This window comes from Cibotium barometz, chromosome 16 (assembly GCF_041138505.1).
Source record: "Cibotium barometz isolate CiBa-2024 chromosome 16, ASM4113850v1, whole genome shotgun sequence".
Taxonomy (NCBI): domain Eukaryota; kingdom Viridiplantae; phylum Streptophyta; class Polypodiopsida; order Cyatheales; family Cibotiaceae; genus Cibotium; species Cibotium barometz.
In genome coordinates, this window is record NC_141061.1 from 7,368,560 (window position 1) to 7,389,353 (window position 20,794).

The window sequence follows — 20,794 nt, forward strand, 5'->3', positions numbered from 1 at the left end:
ATATCTACGTTTTGCATCAGCATGTTGGCAGGAGTGTTTAGGGCTGAAAGAAGACCCCCAGAGCTTCCGCGTGTAACATTGGTATCAAAGCATCAGGCTCAGCAAAGCCAAACACTGATTCAGTCCCATATGATGGTGTACAGGTCCAAGGTACAAGAAAGTACACGGATACGAAGCCCAAGGCAAGGAACACAGATCGGGAAGAGCTCCCAGGAGGTTTGTTGGCGGTGTTCCACAAAGCCAAAGGGGATGGCAGTCCTCTGAGCCAGATAGGTTCTCGGGCAACGGTCCCAAGGGAGGTTTATCCTCCAAGGGTGATGTGAGAGTGCCAGACTCATTTCTCAGGAATGAAGACCAAGACAGTGTTCAGAGTTGGGGCAAGAATGGATTGTGGACTAGATGGAAGAGATGCATAGATCTTATTTTGAGACAAAGTGGTTTTGGACACCGGGCCGGGCTTTGAGAGAAAAGGGTTGCCAGGGATGGATGGATGGATGATAGAGGGACTTCGGGAAAAAGAATGGGATGATGACATTCATCCAAGAACAGGTTGGAATCCCGTCATCAAGTTTAGCAGAGGGGGATGTCATGTGCATGAATGTGCCATGAACATTTCTCAGAGATTCTCCAGCAGAGGTAACCAGAAAAAGACCATTAGAGCTTGGATTATGGAGCACAGGGTGCAGATTGGCTAGGGCAGACTTGGAGAGGACTACAGGACCTGTCGGCTGACTACAGGACCTGTCGGTTGCATGGTGGAGGGCAGGCGCTTCAGCGTTGGTTTTATTTGGTCCAGTCGCTTGGCTGACTGCTGGTCTGCCAGCGCTTCATATTTCCCAAGGGCCTATAAAAGGCACCCAAGGCTTGTTATTGTAACCATTCAATCCCCTAGGGATTGGGTCAGTAGGAGTCCTATTGTAGGACCAGATTTTTGGGTGTTTACACCTTTTTATGAAGGCAGCCTAGGGCTGTAGCAAAGTACCCTTTTTGTACTATATGAATATACTGAATTTCTAGCACACATCTCTCTCTCTCTCTCTCTCTCTCTCTCTCTCTCTCTACTCTCTCTCTATATTTGCGTTATGCATTAGATGGTTTTCCAGGAGTGTTTAGGACTGAAAGAAGACTCCCAGAGCTTCCGCGTGTAACATTGGTATCAGAGCATCGGGCTCAGCAAAGCTAAACATTGATTCAGTCCCATATGATGGTGTACAGGTCCAAGGTACATGAAAGTACACGGATACGAAGCCCAAGGCAAGGAACACAGATCGGGAAAAGCTCCCAGGAGGTTTGTTGGTGGTGTTCCACAAAGCCAAAGGGGATGGCAGTCCTCTGAGCCAGATAGGTTCACGGGCAACGGTCCCAAGGGAGGTTTATCCTCCAAGGGTGATGTGAGAGTGCCAGACTCATTTCTCAGGAATGAAGACCAAGACAGTGTTCAGAGTCAGGGCAGGAATGGATTGTGGACTAGATGGAACAGATGCATAGATCTTATTCAAAGACAGAGTGGTTTTGGAGAACAAGGTGGGCTTTCGGAGAAAAAGGTTGCTAGGGATGGATGGATGACAGGGGGACTTTGGGAAAAGGATTGGGATGATGACAGTCATCCAAGAGTAGGTTGGATTCCCGTCATCAAGTTTAGCAGAGGGGGATGTCATGTGCATGATCAATGCCATGTACTTTCTCAGGGCTAATCCAGAAGGGGGCAGCCAGTAAAAGATGAGTAGAACCAGAATTTAGGAGCCTCAGGTGCAGAATCTGTGGTGGACTTGGAGCAGGGCATGGGGATCATGGAGGAGGATGTTGCCGGCTGGTTCCAGAGGGCTGTCGGCTGATTCCAGAGAGCCAAAGGGGCTGGAGCGCATCAAGAAAGACAAGGCGGTTGATAAAAGGGGCTTGCGTTTTTGTATTTATGCCAAGGCTGCTGGCCGACGAGCAGTCGGCCAACTCTCCAAAGGATCCAAGGCCTATAAATAGGCACTCATGCTCATTGCTCTAGCCATTCAATCCCCTAGGGATTGGGTCAGTAGGAGTCCCATAGGGGGACAGAATTTTGGGTGTTATCACCTTTTCTTCAAGGCAACCTATGGCTGTAGACAAGTACCTTTTTGTACTATAGCAATATACTGAATTTTCCAGCATCTCTCTCTCTCTCTACTCTCTCTCTATATCTACGTTTTGCATCAGCATGTTGCCAGGAGTGTTTAGGGAACCACATCATACTCTTGGGGAAGCTGTCAAAATACGCAGCGGAAATGATAACCAAATCTGAGGCCACAAGAGCAAGTAGAGTGCAGAAAATAGACAGCACAAGAGAAGTAGAGAGATAGGCGTGTAACTCTTCTCTATACACAAGATCCCGAGGAAAAAACTGAATGAATACAATGTGGGGGCAATGGGGCCTATTTATATGGCCCCATATAGCAGTCAGCCAGCGCTAGCATGCGCCGCCAGCCCTCACGACTGGGCACTTCTAGTCGGCCAGTAAAAAAAAAACAGCCACGACCCCTTCTGATCAGGTCGGCCAGCTCCACGTGTACAAGAGTGCAGTCGGCCAGCACCAGAAGCTCCTGCCAGCCTGTGGCAGCCACCCACACCATGAAAAAATGGGGAAAAAATACAGGGAGTGAGGAAAAATGAGAAAACACCTATACAGGGCGGGCACACCCACAACAGAGGCCATGGTGTCTGATAAAGACAGGAGATGACTTCTAACATCCCCTCTCAGCTCTTGGCTGTGAAATCAACCCTAGGGAGCTGGAGTGCCGCCTGAGCGTAGCCTGAGGTAGAGACTTCGTGAAGAGGTCCGCCGCATTGTCCTCCGTCGAACAATAAAGTAGCAAGATGTCACCAGCCAAGATCTTCTCACGTACAAAGTGATGCTGTATCTCTATGTGCCGAAGACCGGGTTCCGAGTAATAGCTATACAACTCTGGTTATCACACTGGATGACTGTGGGCTCCTTTTGTGGAAACCCAATCTCGCCTAGCAGCCTCCGCAACCACACAACCTCGCAAGTAGCACCACAAGCAGCCCGGTACTCTGCCTCTGTCGAAGATAGGGCAATAGTTGGCTGCCTCTTACTGCTCCAAGAAACTGCTCCTGAGCCGAGGGTAAAATTGTAACCTGAAGTAGATCTCCTCGTGTCTGGATCTCCTCCCCAATCTGAGTCACTCCAACCTTGGAGTCTGACTCCATCCCCTCCTTTGTAAAAGAGTCCTAGATCCTTCGTACTCTGCAGATACCGCAAGATCCGTAATCGTGCGTCCCAATGAGACTTCAATGGCGTTTGCATAAAAGAGCTCAACAGCCCCACGAAGAAGCTTAAGTCCAATCTGGTATTCAGCAACCAGATCAATGAACCAACCAACTTCCGATACTGCGAGGCATCAACCGGCTCACAAGGATCATTAACTTTGTGTTTGGGTCCATCGACGAAGTAATAGGCTTGCAGGTCTCCATCCCAAAGGCCTCAAGCAACTCATGAACATACCGTTGCTGAGAGACAAAAAACCCCCTCTGGGTCTGCCAGATCTCCAATCCCAAAAAGAAGTGGAGTAAGCCTAAGTCGGTCATCTCAAACTCCTTTGACAAGGCAGCCTTCGTCACGCCAATGTGCTCCACATGACCGCCGGTGAGAATGAGATCATCCACATAAAGGATGATAATCATAACCATGCCGCGTTCCCGAAAGAGATACAGGTTAGGATTTGCAACCGATCTCTGAAATCCAGTCCGAACAAAGAAGGAATCAATCTTCTGATTCCAAGCCTTGGGAGCCTGCTTAAGACCATACAAGGCCTTACGTAACCTGTAAACCATCGCTTCTGATCCTGGAACAACAAAGCCTGGAGGCTGCTCAACATACACCTCCTCCTGCAGGTCACCATTAAGGAACACAGATTTTACATCCATTTGATACACGGGCCACCTCTGAGAAGAAGCAAGGGCAAGAACGGTCCGAATTGTGGTCATCCGTGCTGTCGGTGCAAAGGTATCCTTGTAGTCGATGCCTGGCCGCTGAGCATAACCTTTAGCCACAAGTCTGGCTTTGTGTTTGTCCTCCACCGACCCATTTGACGCATATTTGGTCTTAAAGACCCATTTGACACCAATGACTGACCGTTTCGACGGCCTTGGTACCAACTCCCATGTGTTGTTCTTCTCGATGGCATCAAGTTCCACTTGCATGGCTTTCCTCCAAGTATCCTGTGAGAGGGCTTCCTTTACGGAAGTGGGCTCCTTGTCTCGCATAATACGAGACATCAGAGCATAGTTTACCTGAAGAAGCTCCGCTGTATTGCTTTTGTCTCAGACTCTGTGTGATCTTCGAGGGCCGTCCTCTGTGGTCCACTCGGAGGGTAACTCCGTGACACCTGACTCCCGAAGGGTGTCCAACAACCACCTGGGTACTCGAACAGTTCGAGGAGCCTCCAGCCGTTGCGGGGGCTCTACTCCAGCTGCGGGCTCAACCTCCTGTTCTGACTGAGGTTGATCAACTGGAGCAATGGTCTGGGAATCATCATCAAACTCTTCTGGATCTCCAAGAAGTGGCGGCTCCTCGACAGTGGATATTGGAACATGCTCATCGACGACCACATCCCGGCTGACAACAATCTCGTTCCTGTATGGATCATACAATCTGTATCCCTTGGAAAGAGAATTATACCCCACAAATATAAGCTTGCGGGACTTGGAGTCAAGCTTCCTCCTCTGCTTCTTCGGAATATGTACATATGCATCACTCCCAAAAACATGGAAATGCGAGACATCAGGTTTCCTGCCAAAGTATGCCTCAAATGGAGTCATATTAGGTACAGAAGTCTCGTTGGAGACCGGTTGAGGGTATGGACAGCCGTTGCCACAGCCTCTCCCCAAAGTGGACGAGGAAGATCACAATGCTCCAGCATGGTCCTCGCCATCTCCACCACAGTCCTGTTTTTGCGTTCTACAACTCCATTCTCTGAAGGCGATCTTGTATTGGCCAGTTCCCTCTTGATGCCATGATCTGCACAAAATCTGAGAAATACAGTCGAGGAGAATTCACCCCCTTTGTCAGCCCTGAGAGTCTTTACCTGCAATCCAGACTCTTTTTCCACCATCACGTGCCAATCCTTGAACCGTGCAAAAGCTTGGTCCTTCTGTGAAAGAAAGTAGACCCACGTGAATCTGGTACAGTCATCAACAAGCAGCATAAAATAGAGAGATCCTTCCAATGATGGTGTCTGCTGAAGTCCACACAAGTTAGTGTGAATCAACTCCAACGGTTTCGAAGCTCGCCTGGAATCCTGCTTCGGAAAGGATTCCCTGTGTTGCTTACCACGTATGCAAGAACTGCAAGGTCCTTGCCAACTGCCAGTCCCTTGAAGGCTCAGTAGGGCCAAAGGACCTCACTAGAATCTGGGAACCTAGAAAGGAATCTTGGCGAGGTAATGGCCTCCAAACAGGAGGGGCCAGAGGTGGTTTCCTTGAGGTAACTTGGAGGGGGTGGGGCATCACCATTGGGTGGCTGTTGAGATAAATGCTCGAAATGGTCTTGTGCTCAACTAGTTTGGCGTGCTTGGTGGCGACGCTTAGCTCTGGAAGTCGGCTGGTGGCTCTGTCTCGGGCCAACAGTTTGCCACTCTCTGGCATCAGTATCGGGTGTGGCCGAATCCTGGTGCTCTATTGCCAGGGGCCATCTTCCCTCCCACCCCCTTGAAGAGGATCTGAGCTCGGACTCCGGGGGGGGGGGTGGGGGGGGGGAATGTCTTGGACTGACGATGAGGACAAGCTCTAGCGAGATGCCTCATCTGCCTGCATATGAAGCATTGGCCTAGGATTGCAGAGTACTTTACTCTTTGCATCAGATCCCGGGTGGGGGGGACCACTAGAGGCGGTCTCTGGGACTTACGACGAGGACAAGCTCTAGCGAGATGCCTCATCTGTTGGGTAGGAGGGCAGCTAACTTGCGCACACACACACACACACACACACACAAGCTCAAGCACAGAGAAACGTGAGTGCTGGAAAAGATGTACTCAATAATGATATAACGAAAGTACAATGAGAGTACTAAAAAGCCTAGGGCTAAGTGCCCAACACACAAGAGTGTGTTCACACTGGAAAAAAACCTGTCTCCAGCCACACTGCACAGGGAAAAAGTGCTCGTGAGTAAGTTGGTTCACACCTGAACTAGCCGGGAGTGGCCGGGTGGACATGACCAACAAACCCCCTCAAGTGAATGGTGTGAACGGGTAGCAAGGTGATAAACCTGTGAATGTTGCCCTGCACTATGCTCCACAATAAGAGTGATCAAGAGAGATCACGATGGCAAAGATGAATTGCAATGCCAATGGGAAAAGCAAGCACTATATGACGGGGAAGATGAGAAACCCCAATGTCATAGTGCTAAAGCTAGAGCACAGTAGTACATAAACGCATCACGTGAAATGCATGTCAAAGATCATGTGTACATCAACTGCATCAAATCAAGAGGCATCGCATAAGCTGCATTAGGAGAAGGTGTGTTATAATATTCTCCAATAAGGAAAGTAAATATAATACCCCCCTCAAGGTAAGCATCCAAATGCCAAACTGAACTGTGTGTAATCCACATCAATGACAACAAGATAGCAAAGCATAGCTTTGTAACGGCACCAGTGAGCATAAGAAGATGGAGCAGATATACGCATGTGTAAAGGCAACAAGATCCAAAAGTCGTGCCTGTGAGACATGCAATGTAAGCTACAAGAGGTAAACTCATCAATGGAGGGTCCGATGAGGAAAAAATCAGCAATGGTAGGGCTGATAAAAATAAAAATTCAGCAATGGGGGAAATCTGAAAATCCGGAGAAAAAGTGGGGGCTCGGGGCGGGCATCAGCCAATGCTATGAGAGGATGAGGAAACTCTCAGCAATGCCATGATCAGTGGCATGTATGGCAAGTGTAAAGATGCATAATCCCACAATGAATAATATACATGTGACATGTCAACCATGAAGGCAAGCCAACGTGTGTAGAAGGCACTCCCAGTAAACATCACATGTGAGAAAGTGACAATGTCAATACTGTAGAAACAATCCCGTTGCAAGGGAAAGCAACATAAAAGGCATCTTCTGTCATGGCCCTGTGAAAATGGAGCAGGACAAGTGTGGGGCATGGTGGTTGCAGGGTCAGAATATTTTATGATTCACATGGGGGGTGCCCGGACAGTGTTTAAGATGTGTGGACATCCCTAGGTGTGAAGGGGGAAACTAAAAACATTAGGTTTTAATGTTTATTGAAGTTTGCCCCTAGGCCTTAGTGGCCCTAGGAACTTATTTAAGTTGGGGCCCTAGGGATTAAATTGTGAGAGGAGGAGTTTTCTCTCTCTTCTCTCTCTCTCTTCCCTTTTTGGGGAATCGTGTAGCAAAAGTGGAGAAGCCCTCATGCGCTTGTGTACTAGCGTGGAAAAGCACAGGAAGAAGGAGGCGGCTGCTGAAGACCAGTCTGGTTGCTGTTTTTCTGAGTGGAACCAGCCGTACAGCACTGTACGGCCAGAACTGGGCAAACTCTCTCTCTCTCTCTTTCTTCTCTGTGGCTGGCTGCGCACAGACTGCTGCTGGGAACTCTGCGCACAGGCCAGTACAGGCTGTACCAGCAAGTACACAGGCCGTACAGCCCTGTACGACAGCCGTACAGTGTACGGACGGGGCTGACGCATGCTTTTCTGAATTCTGTAGGTGCAGGCGGCGCTTTTCAGGGTGCTGGACAGAACTGTGTATGCTGATTCAGGCAGGTACAGAAGTGGACAGCAGGCTGTTTATGCTAGTACAACTCCTGGCACGTATCCCGGGGCGGTACAGACAGGTACTGTGCTGATTTTCAGATCTGTACTTTCAAGGACAGCATAGGAGTGAGCATCAGGAGGAGGATACAGGCAAGAGCAAGCACACGTGTGAAGCAGGATTGTGGATTCAAGTGCCTGCAGGCACAGATTAGTGCTGTTGCTTCCTCCAGTGCTGTTTCACGAGCTGAACTTGGTAAGCCTTGTCTCTGTTCATCCATCTCTCTTTCTATTGCTTGATGTCTGCTGCTGCAGGTATGTGTTATCTGGCTCCTTGTGAGAGGAGGAGTATGGCAGATTGACAAGGGATTAAGACAGAGATTGAACAGCACATGCATGTTTGAGCTGAGAAGATGTATCATGCTCTTGAGTTATGCCAGATGTATGCCCATGGCTGGCCTGCTTTGTGAACTTGGCTGATTAGAGGAAAGCACAATGTGTTGCTTGAGGACACAGATCTGTGTGTATAGATCCTCTGTGCTGAGAAGGATTTGTGGGCAGTCAGATTGGACTTACAGGTGTAAACTCTTGGCTGGTCTTTGTGTTGTACTCAGCCATACATATTATTTTAATTGAATAAAGAAATACCGCAAGGGGCGCCAAGCTTTGGGGCCAACAGGTGTCGTTGTGTTTTCAGATTTGGGCACTCTAGCCCCAATCTGTGTTTTATTTCTCATCTAGACTACAAGTGGACGGGTGATTGCTCCTACCGCACTCTGGTTTTCTATCAGAGGCCGGTTTCAAGGTTCCGTTGCCGGGACCAATCATCAACTTTCTGAAGGGGGTGAGCTCGTGGTTGCTTTGGAGAAAGCCATCGCTGAAAATTCAGCAATCATGTCTGATACAGAGGAAGAGTACTTCTATCATGAAGAAGAAGAGCAAGAGACTTCTCCTGAGAGAGATGTATCTGAGGATATCTTTGCAGGAGAACAGGCTGCAGATGTTGAGCCTTATGAGGATGTAACACAGCCAGAAGATGTGCATGGTAAAGAGGATGATGATGCTCGGTTCAAAGATCGCTTGGCTAGTGTTATGGATACTTTTATGCAGCTCACACAGAGTGAGAGATTTGCTGAATTTTTGAGATCTCGCTCAGAGCCCCGCACAGAGTCCCAGAAGAAGAAGAAGAAGGTTCGTTCAAAGAATCTTTCTCAGGGTCATAGTGGTACCACTCCACAGGATCCATCTGCTGCCCAGTTTCCGAATATGCAGCATGCTTTTGGTGCTAACCCACAGAGTTCCTTCTATGGACAGCCACCTATTCCTCAGCAGAACATGCATCCAGGGTACTTTGGTGGTGGCTCGGTGTTCCAATCCATGACTGGGGGTTATCCTCAGGGAGGCATGGGTATGTATGGGCCTTTTGGAGCCAATTTTCAGCCTGGCATGCAGGGGAATATGTATGGTGGTATGCAGTCCGGTATGCAAGGAAATGTGTTTGGAAGCATGCAACCTGGGATGCAAGGCAATATGTTTGGTGGCATGCAGCCAGGTATGCATAGTGGAATGTATGGAAACATGGCTGGGATGTATGGTATGCCTGGTGCTGGAATGGGAAATGTTGACCCAATGATGGGTATGAATGTTGGGGGAAGCAATCTTACAAAACCACTTCCATATGATAATCTAACGCCTATGGGAAAGGCGAAGGATTACAAGGAAGGGGGAGCTGCAGTGAAGTTTGACACTTTCAGTGGGGCCAAGGATAAATTGAAGGCACTTACCTTTTTACAGCAGTTTGATGCTGCTTTTTCTGGTGGGAATTACACAGAGTCCTCCAAGGTGAGGAAAGCTGCCACTTTTCTCAAGGGCAATGCTTTGCAGTGGTGGTCTACTCTTCTTTTGCAGGGCATAGCACCCACCACATGGGTCCAATTCAAACAGGTTCTCTCTTCCGTATGGCTTACATCTACATTTGAGGTGGATGTTATGACCGCATGGCACAAGCTGGATGCTTCAAAGTGTGATAGTTTGGAGGATTATAACAAGAAGTTTTGGGAAGCTCTACTCCCAGTGACTTCTTATCGTGCCGTGCCATTATCTGAGCAGGTTGAGAAATATTGTTGTGGGCTGCCCAAGGAGGTACAAGATTATTGTATAAAGACAAGAGTAACGAACATGTCACAGATGATTGAAAATGCTATGACAGCTAATGCGTTACTCACAGGTGGTTCATCTGGGTTTAAAGGCAGTAAGAAATTGGGCAAGAAAGCTGAAAAATTTGGGCATGCTTCTCGTGATGCTAAAGGGTCTACAGAGACAAAGTATAAGAAGTTGCCAATGCCCAAAAGGACTTCTGAGGAAAGACAGGCTTTGAGAGATGCTCAAAAGTGTTTTTACTGTACTGAAGAGGGACATATGTCATTCAATTGTCCCAAAAGAACGTCCAAGAAGGACCCTGACAATAAAGGAGAGCCCAAGCCAAAGAAACCAAAGCCTTCTGCAGGCTTAGTTCCTGATCTTGTGGGGGAGCAGCTAAGTGGTGAAGCTACAGAGTTGTGCAGGGCATGGGGCAAAGTGAGAGATCAGAATGCTTTGATCTTCTTTGACACAGGTGCTAGAGCCAACTTCATTTCACCAGATTTGGCTGGCCGATTGGGGATTCGCGCAGAGGAGATGGGGCCGTTACATGAGGCTAATATGGCTTGTCCAGGGTATGCAGAACCCGTTACTCCTATTATTGGGAAGCTTCGGCTTCATTTGCAGGGTTATGTGGACAGCGAGGAGTTCTTCATCATGCCTTTGGATGGCTGTGATGTTTTGTTGGGGATGCCATGGTGCCACAGGATACATGCGGTGGTGGATACTTACAATAGGAAAATTACTCTGACTCATAGAGGGAAAGAGCATGTATTGGATGTAAAACTCAAAGGGGAATCTGTTCCTATTGTATCCGCTTCGGCGATTTCATCAGTAATGAAAAAGCATCTTTCCGCGTACTTGATTTATGTAAAGGATGCACAGGATGATGAGTCTAAGTCTAATTTGTCAATGTTAGATAAGGACAGGGCTGATTTCTTAAGGGGTTTCAAGACTGTTTTTCCGAGTCATTGCCAGGAGAATTACCTCCTGAGAGGCCAGAAGATCATGCCATAGATCTGATTCCTGGTAGTACTCCACCGAATAGACCGCCGTATCGTGTTAGTGCAGCCCAACAGGAAGAGATTATGAGTCAGGTGCAGGAGCTATTGAATAAGGGGTTGATTCAGCCTAGCTCATCACCCTTTTACTCACCTGTGCTCTTAGTGCAGAAGAAGGATGGTTCTTGGCGCATGTGTATAGATTACAGGGCGCTGAATAAGAATACCATCAAGAATCGATTCCCCATACCGAGGATCGATGACATCTTGGACCGCTTACAGGGCTCCACAGTTTTTAGTCGTATTGACTTGAAAAGCGGGTATCATCAGATACGCATTAGACCCGAGGATGTGCATAAGACAGCATTCCGAACCACATTTGGGTTGTATGAGTTCTTGGTTATGCCCTTTGGTTTGACAAATGCGCCTGCCACATTTAACAGAATGATGGACAGGATTTTCAGGCCTCATAGAGAGTTTGTGGGCACATTCTTTGATGATATGATTGTGCATTCACGAACTGAGGAAGAGCATAGAAGGCATTTGGCCATTGTGTTTGCAGAACTCAGAAACCATAGATTGGTGGTTAATGGCAAGAAGAGTGAGTTTTTCTTGCAGGAGATACATTTCTTGGGGCATATTGTGTCTGGTCATGGAGTCCGTATGGATCCAGCAAAGGTGGAAGCAATACTTAATTGGCCAGCTTTGAGGACCGTGCATGATGTACGCAGCTTTTTAGGATTGTGTTCCTATTACAGGCGTTACATACGGCACTTTGCTGAAATTGCTTCGCCTCTTCATGCTTTGACGAAGAAAGCAACTCCGTTTAGATGGGCTGATCGGGAAATTACAGCATTCAAAAAGCTCAAAGAAAAGCTTACTTCGGACCCAGTATTGGTGTTACCGGATCTCCGAAAGGCTTTTGTTGTCCAGTGTGATGCATGTGGAAGTAGCATTGGTGCAGTTCTCATGCAAGAGGGACATGTGATAGCCTATGAGAGTAGAGTTTTGCAAGATGCTGAGAAGCATTTACAGGTGTATGAGAGAGATGTTGGCTGTAATTCACGCTCTTTCTACATGGAAACACTACTTGCTTGGGGCTGATTTCACTGTGCAGACAGATCATCAGACCTTGCGATATTTCCTCACGCAGACTAAGCTTTCAGAGAAGCATATGCGTTGGGCAAACTTTTTGTCAATGTTTCACTTCCAGATTGTGCATGTGGAAGGCAAAAAGAATGTAGTGGCAGATGCTTTGTCACGCAAGCCACAGGTCTCTGCAGTTTCACTTGCTTATCATCATGAGCTTGATGAAATGAAAGAGCAGTATGCCCATGATGGGGATTTTGAAAGGTTGTATGATCAGATGTCTGAGGGTCAGCGGCATGAGCATTACACTCTCAGAGATGGGTTTTTATTGATGCATGGCAGACTGTGTGTTACCAGGCCATTGCGACTCAAGGTTATGAATGAAAGTCATGCTCCACCGTATGCAGGTCATAGAGGTATTGACGCTACGGTAAAAGCAGTGGAGACTTTCTTTTATTGGCCAACCTTGAGAAGAGATGTTGATGCCTTTGTGAGGCAATGCATCGTATGTCAGAAGGTAAAGTTTGACCGTCAGAAGACACCAGGGTTATTACAGCCTTTACCTATTCCGGATAGACCTTGGGAGAGCATTGCCATGGATTTTGTATTTGATCTTCCACGGACACAAACGGGAAATGATGGTATCTGGACTATCATATGCAGGTTCAGTAAGCAGGCTCATTTCATTCCCGTGGGAAGACAATTAAAGTGGATCATATGGTGAAGTTGTTCATGGCGAACATCTTCAAGTATCATGGCTTGCCTACGTCTATCATTAGTGACCGTGATCCACGGATGACGAGTTTGTTTTGGAGAGGGTTGTTTGACAACATGGGTACAACTCTCAAGTTTTCATCGTCATTTCATCCACAGACAGATGGTCAGTCAGAAGAGGCTAACTCTACAGTGTTGGATCTTCTCAAGTGTTATGTGTCAGAGCACAAGCAACAATGGGAAAAGTATCTTCCTTTAGTGGAGTTTGCATATAACAACACTGTACATAGCTCGACAGGCAAGGCGCCTTTTGAGATTGTAGAAGGAGGGAAGAAGGTTCCACCCATTTTGCATACAAAGGATAAGATCTTTGAGGCTGATCAGTATGTGGAGAGCTTGGATGAAGCTTATCGGAGAGTTAAGTTGGCCCTCCAGAAAACTCAGCAGAAGCAAAAGAAAGCCGCAGACCGTCACAGACGTGATTTACAATTTGCATTGGGTGATTGGGTTCTTTTGCGTTTTGAAAAGGCTAGACTCAAGAAGATGAAGGGTAAAGAGCGCTTATTCCCTAAATTGAGTATGCGATATTATGGGCCTTTTCAGGTTTTGGAAAAGATTGGTGAGGTAACCTATCGTTTGAAGTTACCACATCACTGGAGGATTCACAATGCTTTTCACGTGAGTCTTCTTAGACCTTTCCGTGGGGATGTGCCTGAGGATGTATCAGATGAGGCTCAGCCGGAAGTTGAGGAACTTGATGAGGTTCTGATTCTAGAGCAGATACTGGCACATAAAGAAAGGAAGGTACGAGGTAAAGTTTCCCGTCGCTATCTTGTGAAGTTCAAGAACTATTCACCGATGGATGCGAAGTGGATGGAGGAAGGTGACTTAACAGATTCACCTCAGGTTTTGCAGCTTTATCTCGATGCCTTTGAGTTAGAGCCGACTCTTATTGTGGCTCATTCAGGTTCAGCAGAGCATGGGTCTGGAGCATTACCTGATGCTCAAGAGGGGGGTAACACCTCCACTCCCTTGATACAGACAGGCTCAGATGACATCTAGAGGTCGCTTGGTGCAGATTTTATCTCATCCGAAGGTACTGAGGCTGACAGTACATCTGTTTATGGGACTTCTATGATATATGTGTACTAGTCACATGAGATTTTTGTGGATATGTATGGTTCACAGTGGTATACAACTTGGACTATTACTATGCCATTGGTTTGCAGTGAATGTTGATACATGTGTATGGCTTAGAGAGATTGGGACACTGATCTTGCCATATTGTATATTTCACTTTGGATATTTTGATGCATCACCCGAATGCAATCGAGGACGCTTGCCATCTTTCAAGAGGGGGGTATGTCATGGCCCTGTGAAAATGGAGCAGGACAAGTGTGGGGCATGGTGGTTGCAGGGTCAGAATATTTTATGATTCACATGGGGGGTGCCCGGACAGTGTTTAAGATGTGTGGACATCCCTAGGTGTGAAGGGGGAAACTAAAAACATTAGGTTTTAATGTTTATTGAAGTTTGCCCCTAGGCCTTAGTGGCCCTAGGAACTTATTTAAGTTGGGGCCCTAGGGATTAAATTGTGAGAGGAGGAGTTTTCTCTCTCTTCTCTCTCTCTCTTCCCTTTTTGGGGAATCGTATAGCAAAAGTGGAGAAGCCCTCATGCGCTTGTGTACTAGCGTGGAAAAGCACAGGAAGAAGGAGGCGGCTGCTGAAGACCAGTCTGGTTGCTGTTTTTCTGAGTGGAACCAGCCGTACAGCACTGTACGGCCAGAACTGGGCAAACTCTCTCTCTCTCTCTTTCTTCTCTGTGGCTGGCTGCGCACAGACTGCTGCTGGGAACTCTGCGCACAGGCCAGTACAGGCTGTACCAGCAAGTACACAGGCCGTACAGCCCTGTACGACAGCCGTACAGTGTACGGACGGGGCTGACGCATGCTTTTCTGAATTCTGTAGGTGCAGGCGGCGCTTTTCAGGGTGCTGGACAGAACTGTGTATGCTGATTCAGGCAGGTACAGAAGTGGACAGCAGGCTGTTTATGCTAGTACAACTCCTGGCACGTATCCCGAGGCGGTACAGACGGGTACTGTGCTGATTTTCAGATCTGTACTTTCAAGGACAGCATAGGAGTGAGCATCAGGAGGAGGATACAGGCAAGAGCAAGCACACGTGTGAAGCAGGATTGTGGATTCAAGTGCCTGCAGGCACAGTTAGTGCTGTTGCTTCCTCCAGTGCTGTTTCACGAGCTGAACTTGGTAAGCCTTGTCTCTGTTCATCCATCTCTCTTTCTATTGCTTGATGTCTGCTGCTGCAGGTATGTGTTATCTGGCTCCTTGTGAGAGGAGGAGTATGGCAGATTGACAAGGGATTAAGACAGAGATTGAACAGCACATGTATGTTTGAGCTGAGAAGATGTATCATGCTCTTGAGTTATGCCAGATGTATGCCCATGGCTGGCCTGCTTTGTGAACTTGGCTGATCAGAGGAAAGCACAGTGTGTTGCTTGAGGACACAGATCTGTGTGTATAGATCCTCTGTGCTGAGAAGGATTTGTGGGCAGTCAGATTGGACTTACAGGTGTAAACTCTTGGCTGGTCTTTGTGTTGTACTCAGCCATACATATTATTTTAATTGAATAAAGAAATACCGCAAGGGGCGCCAAGCTTTGGGGCCAACAGGTGTCGTTGTGTTTTCAGATTTGGGCACTCTAGCCCCAATCTGTGTTTTATTTCTCATCTAGACTACAAGTGGACGGGTGATTGCTCCTACCGCACTCTGGTTTTCTATCAGAGGCCGGTTTCATCTTCAGTAGACATCACATGAGAAAAAGCGTCTATCATAGACAAGCATAAGGGTCAACAAGCATAAGTGACCATGAGGCATCACCAACTGCATGTGGGCAAGTAAAACCCTCCCCTGAAATACATCTCTCAGACAATGCAGACCAAGAAGTACTGGCTATAGAGCATAGTCATCAAAAGCAACGGCATCAGAAGACATCTCTGCAGGTGATGAAGATGTAATGGTCAAAGCTGATACATGTGTAGCCAAATTGGCCTGATCTGCACTTGTTGAAGAAGATGCCAGCTTCTTCTTTTTTTCATTCTCAATACGCTTTTTGCATTCCTCTATGGTGTGCCCTGTTTTCTTGCAATAATTACAACGTTTTTTCTTTTCAGGCTTGTCCTCTGTCTTGGGAGGATCCGATGGTCTAGATTTAGGCTCAGATCAATTGCCACGAAAGGGAGCAATCATTGCTGACTCAACAGACATCATGTTGTTCCTGTTGGAACGGGATTGCTCTTCACTGAGCAAGAGAGTCACAAGGTTGTCAAAAGGGACCGCATTAGGTGCATTCCCAGCCAACAACCGCAACGTGGTGCCAAATGGCTGATAAGAGTCGGGCAAATTACGCAAGACTGTCTGAACAAGATAGCCATCTGTCTCAAGACCTCATCAATGTTAATGAGTTTCTCTCGAAGGTCTTTCATATGCGTAAGGTACTGATCGATAGAGTCACCTTCAAGCATGCGTTTAGTCTCAAGCTTGGCCCGAAGGTAAGCTACATGAGCCTCATGCGACCTGAATACATTGCCGCCAAGGTATCCCAAGCAATCTTAGCGGTGGTGCAGGAACAAATATGCAAAATGATGTGCCTGCGGCACGAGAGAGCAATCAATGCATGGGACTGAGCATCCCTAGCATCCCAAGTACGTTGTTGCTGGGTAGGAGGAGGACGAGAAGGTTGACCTGCAGGAGGGTGAGCGAGAATCACTTCACCTTCCGCTGGAGCAGGTGTGAGAGGAAGCTCCTCAGTGCCATCCACATATAGCCATACATTCTTGGCAACCAATACATGACGCATCATATAAGCCCACATAGGGTAGTTATCCCCATTGAGCTTGTCCTCTTGAGATAGCATGCCAAAGAGGTTGTTGTTACTGTTGGCCATGACGACATAGCAAATCTGTCACACAACACAGCAAATCTGTTCACAGGTCACTACAAGAGTAGGCAATGCCCATCAAAACTGTAAGAATGCAGGTGATAAATACTAGGATAATTAATGGATTGAAAGGGAACTCCTTCACCACAAGAAATGCATATGCATGTCCCAAATCTGCAAGTGTACTGCACGATAATGCAAATCTGTCAAAGTGTCCATAATGGCATACATATACTACAGCAAACCACTAATGTATACATGTGCCGTTGAAAACACGATCAACTGACACCCGTAAGAGCTGCAAGTGCGTAAATCCTAGCAAAATCAAAGGTAAATGGATCAAATGCTGCAAAAATGGGCTCAATGTAGAAAAGCCCCAATTTTTAGGCAGCCAACTAGACCAAACCTGCACTGGCACCTGTAAATCTGCACTTGTAAATCTTCTAAAGTGTCCAAATGTGCAATTGTCACCTGCACCAATGTTGTAATTCCCCAAGGCCAAGTGAATGTGCCTGTAACACCCAAAATGCCTCCAAATGTCTATAATAGACCTGCAAATAGTAGCAATTTTTGCAAAATCTCCAAATTTCTAGTGCAATTACGCACCAAATCTGCTGAAATCAATGCCAATGTGTGCCAATGTTGCAATTACAGGCTCAATGGTGAAAAGCCCCAAATTTTAACAGACAAAATGTGCAATTTCATGTCAAAATTTGCAAATCCCACAGACCTGCAAATCTGTAAACTTGTGGGGGCTGAAATTTTTGAAAATTTTCAAATGCCCCAAATTTTGCACACTGTCAGTGCTCGCCAGGTGCATAGTTGGGTACAGTCGGGCGACAGGTACAGTCGGGGGCACACAACAGGTTGTTGGCGGCGCACAATAGCGGCAGGTAACGCGTAGCTCAGTTGGGTGCAGCAGCAAGGCTAGCTGCAGCAGGTCATGAGCAGTGGACAGCACCGCACAAAGTACGGTAGCGCAACAAAGTACAGTGGCAACAGCTGCCGACGGCACCTGCAGTAAATGCGTAGCTAGAAGGCAAAGCTAGTACAACAGCGTTGAAGTGCACAGATGCAAACCTGCAGCGCAGGTGACGTGTACGGCAGCGTGTAGATCTGTACGCAACGGAGAGTACATGCAGATCTAGAGAGAGAGTGCGTGAGCAGCAGAGATTATGTGCTCACTGTTCAGTCCTCAGTGTAGTAGGCTCAAGCTTGAGCAAGAAGGGCAAACCCTAGCTTTGATACCAATGTTGGGTAGGAGGGCAGCTAGCCTGCACACACACACACACACACACACACACACACACACACACACACACACAAGCTCAAGCACAGAGAAATGTGTGGTGGAAAAGATGTATTCAATAATGATATAATGAAAGTACAATGAGAGTATTAAAAAGCCTAGGGCTAAGTGCCCAACACATAAGAGTGTGTTCACACGGGGAAAAAACCTGTGTCTAGCCGCAGGGAAAAAGTGTTGGTGAGTAAGCTGGGTTCACACCTGAACTAGCTGGGAGTGGCCGGGTGGACATGACCAACATCATCTGCCTGCATATGAAGAATTGGCCTAGGAGGCCATAGTACCCTACTCTTTGCAGAATCGGGGTTCCTCGGAGGCAAGGAAGAGATATGGCATGTGGCACCATCTCCGGAGAGGCTATGCAGATATGAAGGGATGGAATCCCGGCCGCCTGAGCAAGAACCGAAGCGGCGGTGGAGGGGGATTCCATCACTCTCCCGATAGCACCACCTATCACTGGGAGGAGAGGAAGGTATTCCTTCCTAAGGCCCGGGAAGCAGACTGTCATAGGAAAGCCTAATATGCCAACCAGAGGGTTGGATGTTGGGTCGAAGCCGTGCTGCCACCTTGCAAAGAAGGCTAGGGCCGTACGCAATGGACACAAGGCGAAGGTAGGCAGGGCACATGTCGGGGGTTAATTGCTTTGCTTGTTTTAGAGTCTAGTGTTGAGGCAAGGGTGCCTTAACCCCCCAATCGCCCCGTGCGGACCGCCCCGTGCGGCCCCCCCCCGAGGACTAGCCCTTTAGGTCTCTCACCATTGTATTGCAGCAGTACTAGTCACAACCCCTCCTATAGGTGCTTGGCGGCCAGGCTCATGCTAGAGATGGGAGATTTGTAGTAGCATTGCAGCTTGGCACATTTGGCGTGCTAGATGCAGCGAGGCCATCGAGGGTACCCACACTCTGCCGGTTGAGACCATCAGGAGCATATGGCTTGATAGCATTCACACCGTCTGCGGTCAGTGGGGGAAGTTATAGGGAGGTTCTGACCGCATGCAGAAGCGGCGGGAAGCCTCCTTGAGACTTTGGAGGTCAGGCCCTTTCCTCACAGATAGAGACGGTGACCCCATTTGGCATTACAAACCATCTGTGTGGTTGTCCTTCCCCCCATTTGGCGTGCTAGATGCAACGAGGCCATCAAGGGCACCCACACTCCGCTAGCAGAGACCATTAGGAGCATATGGCTTGATATCATTCACCCCCTCTGCGGTTAGTGGGAGAAGTTACAGGGAGGTTCTGACCGCATGCGGAAGCGGCGGGAAGCCTTCTTGAGACTTTGGAGGTCAGGCCCTTCCCTCACAGATAGAGATGGTGACCCCATTTGGCATTACAAGCCACCTGTGTGGTTGCTTCCCCCCCCCCCCCCCCCCTTGTATGAGATAGCCTTCTCTTCAAAGAGCGGCCAGCCGGAGGAGAAGCATCTCTTCCCCTTATGATTGCTTGTTTCCTGCCCTTATATGAGGCGAGTTTGTATTTAGCCCTTCGTGGTTGTACTTAGCCCTTTGTGGCTGTTTTTTTCTTTAACTAATTGAAGGATCTTTTTCACGGAAAAAAAGGATGCTTGCCCATGCACAAAACCATTGTAACATACACACACGCACGTGCATACATGTATGCTATTCTGTTTGCAAAATCTTTTTTATTAAAAGTGATTGGATTTAATTTCTGCTTTTCTTGTTCTCCTTTGACTGATCTGCATGATATTCTGGTTGCCATTTTTTTTCTATCTAAAAGTGACGGGATTCAGCATTTCCTTGTCCTCTGAGTGATCAATAACAAAATGTGCAATCACAGGGTTTGCAGTGGTATGTAGAGAAACTTATGATGGATGAAGATGGTGATGTTGCCCAGGAATTCTTGAATGAAGTCATTCCACAAGCCTCCACCGGCTGCACCCAAAGCCCCTCAAACTTTGAAGTTAAACTGCCGACAAGGTCGGTGAAACTGAAAGGTCCTCTGTGCACGTTGAATGGTAATGTGCATCAGTCCACAGAGACTTCCACCTGGAGTTGAAGAACCCGAAGTACTTGCAGGTTGGCCGTACACTTTTTAGGGTGTTGAGTCTTTTAGCTTTTTAGCTGTTGTTGCAGATAACCTGCAAAAGATAACAACTCTATGGCAAGTTGCAGACTAGCTCATGCTTGAAATGTATCCAGTCAAATCCACTGTAAAACTGTATCTAACATCTTGATACTGGATATTGCTAGTGTTTTGAGCTTACAGTATTCAAATGTCTGCTACTTTGATCATAAATTGTCAGTTTGTATGGATCCATTCGAATTCTATAAAGGTACATGTAGCTCTGCTAAAGATTTTAGAAATTCATACAGCTTGTTGAAGATGCCAAGTTTTTTTTTTTTTTTTTTTTCCCCCCCTGAGAACACTATCCTCCAGTTAGTGAAGTGAAAAGAGGGGGCAGGGGCAGGGGCAGGGGCATAGCCACATTGGAGCTGGTAGTGCTAAAATTATGCCCTCACTGCTGGACAAGAAGGGCTGAAGATTCGAGTGCAAAGAATGGCTAACCATAGCCCAAAAGTACAACCAAGTGTATGAAGGTTGGTCCAAGAATTTCAAGGCTTTAGAAATTCATACAGCTTGTTGAAGATGCCATTTTTTTTTTCCTGAGAACACTATCCTCCAGTTAGTGAAGTGAAAAGAGGGGGCCGGGAAAGAATGGCTAACCATAGCCCAAAAGTACAACCAAGTGTATGAAGATTGGTCCAATGATTTCAAGGCTCCATGGCAGATAGTGGCTAAGTAGGCAGGCTCCCCAAGAGGATTCTTCACAGCCATCGAAAGAGTTGGCCTCAACAAGAGGTGATTTCTGCAAAGATGGCATAC

At 47.4% G+C, this 20,794-nt stretch overlaps 1 protein-coding gene across 1 annotated transcript in view; it reads left to right on the plus strand.

The window, feature by feature from the left end:
• Positions 1 to 20,175, plus strand: part of LOC147630320 (uncharacterized) — a 40,622-nt gene extending 20,447 nt beyond the window's left edge. Inside the window, exon 2 of the mRNA XM_086809973.1 lies at positions 19,748 to 20,175. Coding sequence (XP_086666099.1) covers positions 19,748 to 19,966 — 219 coding nt within the window. The 3' untranslated portion in view covers positions 19,967 to 20,175. The remainder of the gene's footprint in view (positions 1 to 19,747) is intronic.
• Positions 20,176 to 20,794: the final 619 nt, after the last annotated feature.